This window comes from Antedon mediterranea, chromosome 8, assembly GCF_964355755.1.
Source record: "Antedon mediterranea chromosome 8, ecAntMedi1.1, whole genome shotgun sequence".
NCBI classification, from domain to species: domain Eukaryota; kingdom Metazoa; phylum Echinodermata; class Crinoidea; order Comatulida; family Antedonidae; genus Antedon; species Antedon mediterranea.
The window spans coordinates 15,655,446-15,664,499 of record NC_092677.1 but is presented as its reverse complement, the minus strand read 5'-3'; the positions used below and the strand labels follow the sequence as shown (position 1 = coordinate 15,664,499).

General features: G+C 32.6%; 2 protein-coding genes across 4 annotated transcripts; one reads left to right on the top strand and one right to left on the bottom strand.

Moving 5' to 3' along the window:
* Window positions 1–1,448: 1,448 nt before the first annotated feature.
* On the bottom strand, window positions 1,449–3,309 carry LOC140056698 (uncharacterized). 3 transcript variants are annotated; one of them, XM_072102160.1, is made up of 2 exons: window positions 3,256–3,309; window positions 1,449–2,676 (listed from the first exon to the last, which is right to left on the bottom strand). In XM_072102160.1, exon 2 carries the CDS (start codon window positions 2,663–2,665, stop codon window positions 2,090–2,092), a length of 576 nt encoding a protein of 191 aa, XP_071958261.1. In that variant the 5' UTR covers window positions 2,666–2,676; window positions 3,256–3,309; the 3' UTR covers window positions 1,449–2,089. The 3 variants fall into 3 exon arrangements, with proteins under 3 accessions (XP_071958261.1, XP_071958262.1, XP_071958260.1); XM_072102161.1 differs by lacking the exon at window positions 3,256–3,309 and adding an exon at window positions 3,155–3,237; XM_072102159.1 differs by lacking the exon at window positions 3,256–3,309 and adding an exon at window positions 3,145–3,231.
* Window positions 3,310–3,580: 271 nt separating this feature from the next.
* Window positions 3,581–8,649, top strand: LOC140057652 (CD109 antigen-like). Its single transcript, XM_072103370.1, has 4 exons — window positions 3,581–3,662; window positions 5,768–5,844; window positions 6,061–6,244; window positions 8,458–8,649. Exons 2-4 carry the CDS (start codon window positions 5,783–5,785, stop codon window positions 8,647–8,649), a joined length of 438 nt encoding a protein of 145 aa, XP_071959471.1. The 5' UTR covers window positions 3,581–3,662; window positions 5,768–5,782.
* Window positions 8,650–9,054: the final 405 nt, after the last annotated feature.

Sequence of the window (9,054 nt, the reverse complement as noted above, 5' to 3'; positions counted from 1 at the left end):
TTTATATCGAGCTGAGGAAAAGTGCATTTTAGCAGAAGTCACAGGAAGAAACGTAAAACCATTCGAGTTGGGAAGTCAAGAATGATCTAATTTTGTCATTTTAGGGATCACATCAAAATTCTTCTGCAGTAGCCACATTTTTACTGCAATGACTTGTTGCAATATAGGCCTAGAGGTATATCTCGGTCACTGAAATAATCTCTAATTGAAATCTTGCTAAACAATCGCATTAAAAGATAAAATACGGTGAACAAAATGCTGGTTACTGCAGTAACTTCAGTAGAATATTGACACGGTTGCTTTGAATGTACATTTTCATTGTTTTCCCGACGCCAGTTTTGCCACTAAAATATGTTTTCTATTTAATTAATTTTGCTATATATAGTGCAGAATAAACTGTTTATTTCAAAAATGTTACGAAAAATGTTTGAATTACCCAAAATGCAATGCGATCCAACAGTCAAATGTCCAAGATACTAAAGCTGTCAATCAAATAACATTTATTTAGTGCACAGCAATAACCGGTTAGTGGTGCAACACCGAATCTAATCATTATTTTCAGACTGCCATTTAACCGGTTATTGAAAATTTGTCCTGTCTCTGCCGCGCTGCCAATAAATTGGGGTTAAATTACTCACTCAGTTTTTCAAAGCAGAAAAAGAACTTTAGGAAATTAAAAATTATTTTTGGAGAATCGGCTTGACAATGACCTGGCAATTGTGAGAAGTATTTTAAATAAAAATAATTAATATTAAAAAACTATTTCCAACTTAAAATGAAGTGGCTTTTTGGATAAACCCACACATGTGCCCACTCAATACTAAGTTGTGGGAAATGACTTGTTTCTGTTGCTGTCACTTGTCAGTATGCTAATCAGATCAGGGTGTGTTCACCGAGACTACTCACAATTATTTTACAGGTAGGTTGAAAGCCTAGTTTACTGTAGTAAACTTTACCAAACTTTTGTTGTCACTGCAAACGTTTTGCTATTCCTTATACAGGTACTTTGCTAGTGTAAATCGACATCGTAAATTGACAAACTTTTACAAATAAAACAGAAGAAAAATAGTTTTCAGAAGTCTACATCAGCAAAACTGTAGTTAATTTGCAAACTCAAATTTGGTAAAGTATTCTTGTGTAAGTAGACTAGGCTAAGCCAAAGTCTGATGAGCTTTTGTCAAGGGTGTGCACTGGCTATTTCCAGACTAGTGTAGATTAGGCTTAAGTCTAATTTCAATGTCACCAGAGGAGCAGATGCTTGCTATTGATATTTTTCAAATACACTAGTCAAATTGTCGTTTTTTCTCCCTTGCAAAATATTTGAAACAGCTTCTCTGTGCTCTATGTAAACGAATGTAAATACTGTACATATATTTATATTTAATTACAAATAATGCCCTCAATAGAGTTCAATAGTCATGCAAAGTAGAAGAAAGGTATGGCAATGATTCATAGATTTATTTTCAAAAGGTCAACTTTTTTTTCAAAATAATTTGTATACAAGGTCATAACACTGAAACCTAATTAAATGATGGTACAGTATTACAAAAAGAAACATCCATTTATTATAATAACAATAATATGTATAGGAAAGGACACATAATGAAAAACTTAAAAGCAGCATCGTCTTGGCCCTTGGGGGAGAAGCACGTTCAAAAGTGCAAGATTGTTTGCGCTATATTTAAAATACATTAACAGAAATTACACAATATAATTTATACATCAATATGTCTATTATGAAGAAATAGGTAATGTATGGCAATGAATTTATGAATATTATGTACAGCTGCAAAGTAAATGATGTCATCGTATGCTAATTTGTATAGTAACTAGGTAGGGCATATTTATAACCTGAAGAGAACAGATTAATATCACTTGTTTGGTTTCTTCTCAAATTTACCCATTATCAACCATTATTAGGCCTACTGCTATTTCTACAATATTCAAGCAGCCTGTTTGTTGAGGGAATCCAGGAAGACATTGGTTAGGGAGCTTGTTTAACCTTAAAACATTCAATTGCATCATGTAAGCCTACAGTATCAATATGGCATTTCTCCATAAGTCTGAGTTATCAATATGTGCCTTGTAATCAAGAGTTTTCATATTCATAAGCTTTCATCAATGTCATTGTTCCAAAAGCAAAGATATAATGAAACCAATTCACACGTTTCACTTGTAAAATATCACCGTCTGTTCCAACCAGACCTGAAATCGCATAAAGCAACGTTCCTAAAATTGCAAATGGATTCTTTAAATAGAGACTACCGAGTAAAAAGGACACAACCGCCGAGGTCATAACGACTTCTGTTGCCGTTTCTGCAACTTGTTCGTTTGTAAGATTTGCAATCCGCACGATAGTGATGATTATTGCCGATACCAGATGAATTGTTCCGATGGTTGGAAGATTATTTGAATAAAAAAAACCAGTTGCCAGAAGGCTCATTCCTAATCCTTTTGACACCCATGTGAAGAGATCATGAAAGTAGATAAGGCTCCTACCAGGGTGGCTTAGTCCAAATCTGAAGATGCCCAACGATGAGGCTGCAGCAACCAGCAGGAATCCAGCTGAGGCATATTTATTACTTTGAGCTAGTGCTAATACTGGACCTACAGCAGATAGGGTGACAACCAAATCAGATACTGCGACACTAGTTTCAGAAGTCATTGTTCTGCTCTCTGAAAAAGATTATTAATATTTGTAATACTGTAGTAAATAGCTATTATTATTAGTTATTGGCGGGTGAAATACCGAAACTTACTTAGGAAGCCAGCATTATTGAATAGATAGGCCTACCCTCTAGCTAGCCCTGGTCAGGAGCGGAACATTATTATTATTAGCCTACTACACTACTAGTTTTAGAGAGGAACTAAAAAATAGAGGTGATTCAAAAATAGATATCAAATGTGATCCACATTTATAAGTAGTGATGTATATAGTGACATGATGGAATAGTCAGGCTTAGCTATCGCCTAGCTAGGCTAGGTCTATCATTAATTCAAATCTAGGCCTCGTGTTGGTGGCCTTTGCTTTGGTTTGCCAGCCTAGTAGTAGGTAGGCCTAACTAGCTAGCCTAGCTGGGACCGGCCTATTAAAGTAGGCTAGGCCTAGCCTAGCTGTAGTAGTAGTATAGGACCGGTACTAACAGTATCTCACATATAGCTTGCCGTAATAATATAGTACAATTCTATCTAGGCGCATTTAGAAACTTGGTGGTAATGAAATAAAACGGTATTAATAAAATTGATGAGACGTACGTTTCTTTTGTTGTTGTTATTGCACGCATGAATGCGTGCCAAGTGCAACAGAAATAGAGGGCAGTATACACATTTCTTTTTCTGATAATTTGTGTACAGAATTGTTGCATTGTTCAATGTTTTGCATCAAAACTGAGGCTGTATTTTACATTAATACAGTTTATTTTTAGTTTGTTGATTGTAAAAACTAGCAAAGATCAGTGACTGCACAACAACATCTACGCTTTGATAATAAATCGCATGCTGCCACCTGTTTTTCCCACTCCTCCCACTTGTGTGTAGTCATGCATAACAAATGTATATTTATAAAAACAACGTTGGTTTGCAGCAGAGATGTGTTGTTAAGTTATAACTAAACTGAACTGTAGTTGCTTGGTTTCTTTCTGACCGGTTACTTTAGGAAGAAGGTAAATTGTACAATGATATTTTCTATTTGTGATTACAACTACTATAGTGCTTCACTCATAAATATGCATATTATAATAATTAAATATATGCGTGGTGAGTGTGAGACACATTTGTATTACTCTAGGCCTAGGCTAGATAGAGGCCCTAGCGCCGTTCGTTTTATATGTATTTATACTTTTGCCTATATTTTTTTCTTTGTTATAATATTTGTCTTACGACTACAGACAATTATTTGTCTCTGTAAAATCCCTTTAATGTAAATATATTTATATTGCTGAATAAATGTAAACAATAACTTTTGCCGAATATGTAGAGTGTGTCAGATCCCCGTACCATGTGGGTTAGAGTCTTGTTTATTTTTGCAATTTTTATATTTGAATTATCATATTGGCCTGCCACCTCCTGTCATAAAAAATTCTGTTAATCTATAGAATATTTAATTATGCATTTGACCATGTATATTATTACCGTGTCTTGTGGTCTCAAGTACAACAAACATATTTTTAATATATGGTGGCTAAGCATTGGTTTCTTCATAAATCGATGTGAATATATTTAAATTGTAGTGCCTGGTGATTGGCTAGTGGTTATATCATCCACATCACATCCAATTACGGGGCATAATCATTTAAAAAATGCGATCCCAGATCCGGGATTGGTTGGCTATGTATAGTTGCGATATGTTACCTAGCGCTCGTTTTAAAAACTATATACTCAAGGCAAATTTAACCATTAACAAATGAAGTACCTTGTCTGTTACTATATATTATTATTCCCACAAGAAGTAGACAACGGTGAGTGTATAGATCATGAATAATTGTTGTAGCTATACTATAGTACTATTTACACTTTAGATTAGCCAATTGAATTGTTGCCTCAAGGATAATAATTTCCCATCTATCTGGAAGAATGCCATCATTACTCTTGTACCCAAAAAGCCAAAGGCTTCTACACCTAATGAACATAGGCCTATATCCATCATGCCTGTTTTTGATAGAATTTTTGAGAGCTTCCTTTCTGATTGGAGGCTGAATGCCTTCGCTTACCATTCACAAAGCATTCGAATGCTACTCTTGGAATGCTATTATTGGCATTCGAAGGGCTAATACTTAGCATTTGAATACTAGTGGTATATAAGCATTCAATAACTGAATTTAGCCTTCGAATGCTTCTTAGCATTCGCTAAGCCTTCGCTAAGCCTTCCAGGGAGCCGAATTATTTAAATGAGCTTTAAGCATTCGAATGCTAGTGGGTGAATGCTACACTAGCATTCGAATGCTAGTGGGTGAATGCTACACTAGCATTCGAATGCTAGTGGGTGAATGCATTGCTACACTAGCATTCGATTGCTAGTGGGTGAATGCTACACTAGCATTCAAATGCTAGTGGGTGAATGCTACACTAGCATTCGAATGCTAGTGGGTGAATGCTACACTAGCATTCGAATGGTAGTGGGTGAATGCTACACTAGCATTCGAATTGTAGTGGGTGAATGCTACACTAATACTATGCAAACTAGTGAGCAAATTACATGTTAGCAGGGAAATGCTACATAGCATTACGCTACAGTATTGTAATAGGAATTCAGGATTGCAACAAAACAAGTTAAAACTCTCATCAGACAGTATGTTATGATGTTAAACTAGAACCTAAAATAAAAGGCAATTCAACACAATATTCGTACAAAAAGTACAACCCCTTTTTACTTTAATTGTTTTGATATATTAATAAGATGCTTCATTTATCATATAATGGGGTAAGGATGTTACCTTGCTGTCCCACATACCCTACCGTGTTTAATTAATTGTTTAGAAGTACATCTATTCAAACTTTTATTTATTTTTTTTTTTACTACCATAAAGCTTGACAGTAAATGGTATAAATGTATTCAATAACTGGAATATCCAATCTGTTTTAAATATAAGATCTTATCTGTGCAGCAGGAAAATGATTATGAACCACAAAACCGGTTTAGCCTGAGGCAGTTAAAAAATCACAACAAAAAAAAAGCTGGTCAGACAAAAAATCACTTGGAATATCGGATTACAATAAGACTTGTTAATTTATTATTTGTAATTATAGTATTGAAATCATTTTTTTCCAGATTAAATTAAAGACAATGGCCTTAAATTATGTAACCATATTTTTCATTATGTTTGGATTCATTCACATGGCTTATGGGTAAGTTTTGTTCACATCACAAAAACCTAATAGGAAAGTGTCCCCAGAAATTCTACTGTATCTTTTAGATATATTGTCCCCAATAATTGAATGTGAATTTATTTAAATGTGTTTTAAAAAGTGAGAACAATTTTTTTTAATTGTTCATATTTTTGGGGGACAATACAGTACATCTTTAATACATTATTATTTATTAATCTTGGTTATTTTTTACAGACGGTATGTTATCATTTCACCTGATACCATACGTCCTGGATTGCCGCTCATTCTTAGTATGAACATTGAAGCGGAAGAGTCTTTTACCATCTCTGCCTCGATTAAAAACTCTGCCTCGCCTATCAATGTTGCATCAATTATACGAAACTATATTGGTAGTACTGTTGATACTATTGAATTACAGGTAAGGCCTATCTGCAACAAAATCAATTTATTAATTTATTCATATTCAGAATTTAGATTTCATTCTGAGTGTTGAACTTATTTTTAATAATTTTGTAAGTTTATAACAATTTAAAGAGTTTAAATAACATAATATTAAACTGATTCCAAATAACAAGAGGGAATTAAGCCATGATTCAAGAAAGAATATATTTTAAATGTTACCAATTTGATTTAAAGATTTCTGTAAAACAATTTAAATGTTCAAGATGCTACAGTAGTTGGGTCAACATCCTTTGCAGCTAATAGTTTCACTGCAATAGCTGGTTGAATTTCTGTTCCAACACGTGGATGTTTGTAACTTTTATTTTGCGAATGCCAAGCGGTTATTTTTAATTTCTCCTGTTTCTGCTGCCCAAAAAATTAGGCAACTACAGAATCATTAACTGATTATTTCTGCAGCAGAAAGAGTTAGTCTGATTCAGTGGGAGATATTATCTATAAAGTAGTCCAAAATAGATAAGTCGGCATTCTCATAGACACCTACTGTATATTGGTCCTAGATAAACAGTACTATTGGTCCTATTTAAATACTGTCAATACACCTGAAAAGAAAATCAAACATGACTACCCTCCCAATACCAGATTTGTTTTTAAAAGTTGCACTACCATTCCAAAGTTTTCTGCAAACAATTACATTTGGACCCTTCCCAAGAAGATGTGGTTTTGAAAGGGTTGACTCAGATACATGAATAATCAAGGCACAACAGTTATGCTATTCCTATTATAAGTTAGTTTCACACATTCAGTGCTAGTAGACCCTGTTTTTTAACTGTCAACATTTATTTAGTTATAGTTCAGTGAATTTTTTTTAAGTGTGTCGGTACTCCCAACTATTCAGTATCACTAGTACAATACACTTTCCAAGGTGCCTTGGTTTGTACAATACAGGTTGTTAAATTATTTTAAAGCCAGGGCTACCAGTCTACCGTATTATTTAGATGAGTGCATTCATTTTATTGATTTTTGCATAGTTATATTATTTCTTTAATGTGATGGGTCAACATCGCATCAAGTGGATCAATAAAATATATTTTACTGTTTACATTAATTTAAAATGAGTGCTGTAATTTTCTTCCGATTAATGTTATCCAGATGAGTTAGTAGTTATTTTTTAAAAACCAAAAATTAGCCAACTAACCTGCTTGACAGTACTAACTCATGGATATTCAAAACCAGATGAACATTTTTTAGCTATACAGATATATTTTAAGAAATAATTTTTTTTTCTTGATGGGCAAGCCTATAAATAGCTCTTCCTCATGCTTGATTAAAAATCTGCATTTATGTTATTTCTTAATTTTTTTTATTCATATAAAAGAAAGCCAGAACAATACCAATACCCTACACTAAACTTATTGTGTAGTTTTGTTAAGTTGTTCACTTTGCCCAGAAAAAAATTAATTTCGATTCTACTTATTAAAAAGATAATAAACAGTTAAATGTTAACTAAAAACTCAGTAGTATTGACTTTTACTTTTATTCGATTTTTTGTAGGTTTATAATTATGTTCACTTAAAGTTAACTTAAAAAAAAATAAAACTTTCTTTTTTATGTATCTATTTGGTTCATCAAACTTTTTTTCAACTTGTTCCATACTTTGACCTAGTTAGTACACAAATTAATTCTAACGATTTGATACCATACACAGACTTCTTTATTTAATACATTGCTCATGCTTCAGTGCCCCTTATACTTTAATGAATTACATCATCAATACAGATCTGTAATATTTTGCGCTTGAATGGCATAGCTATGATATTTCTAAAAATATGCCCGACCCTAGACATTTTTATTTATTTTAAAGAAAAAAAATGTAAGAATAAAAAAGAAAGCAAAAATGTTTTCCAAAATCAAGACTGTTTAACATATAGATATATAAAAACAAATGATTTATATTGGTTCAATTTTTTTCATTTTCTTTTTTAATAATCAAAAAAAAATACCTACCCTATATTTTTGACTAGGGAAAAACTGGCGTATTAACCTGATCTAGTGCTCTTTACTGTGAATTTGAAATTATTTAATACTTACTTTTCATGTTAATACAATTAATAATTTGTATTTATTTTGATCTTCTTTTACACATTGTTAATCTTATGATATTATATGTTATATATAAATTGTACTGTGGCTTTTGTGGAAAAAAATAAATAAACAAATAGTTTTTTTTAGGTACCAGATAGTGTCACTGCCGATGGAATTTACACTCTGGAGGTTTTAGGACTAAATGGTGTTAAGTTTACAGAAGAGAAAATATTGAAGTTTGTTTCAAAAGGCTTTTCCATCTACATTCAAACTGATAAATCCATCTATAAACCAGGACAAACAAGTAAGGGCAGTGGTGTTGTTTTTGTTGTTGGATGAATGTACATCATGTGGTTATAGTTTGTTCATTGAGATTCAATAAATTTGAAAGTTATAGAGTACAGTGATATCATTGTCACTGCATTTAACTTAACTTAATTAAGTGTATTAATTACCTATGTTACTGTACTGTAAATCCACTGTCTATAGGATTAGGTTCACCTATCAAGCGGTTGTCCCTTAACCTAAAACCTGAAATTGAAAGAACAATACCTGTATAACAATGTATAAAGAAGGCACAAGAGAAGATATAAGGAAAAAAAGATAAAAAAATGTGACTCTCTAAAAATAAAACAGGACAAGACAAAGATTAAAAGCAGTTTCAAAATGTATAAAAGAGAGGAGTATGTATTGATAGTGTAGTAATAAAGTGTAAATTAAACTTAGTTTTATATACATAATAAT

What these genes read in the sequence shown, in the direction of transcription:
- LOC140056698 (XM_072102160.1), bottom strand. Translation starts at nt 2,665, where the DNA reads ATGACTTCTGAAACTAGTGTCGCAGTATCTGATTTGGTTGTCACCCTA.
- LOC140057652 (XM_072103370.1), top strand. Translation starts at nt 5,783, where the DNA reads ATGGCCTTAAATTATGTAACCATATTTTTCATTATGTTTGGATTCATT. An exon ending in TTCATTCACATGGCTTATGG is followed by an intron (nt 5,845 to 6,060) that starts GTAAGTTTTGTT and finishes TATTTTTTACAG; the next exon opens with ACGGTATGTTATCATTTCAC. An exon ending in TTGATACTATTGAATTACAG is followed by an intron (nt 6,245 to 8,457) that starts GTAAGGCCTATC and finishes AGTTTTTTTTAG; the next exon opens with GTACCAGATAGTGTCACTGC.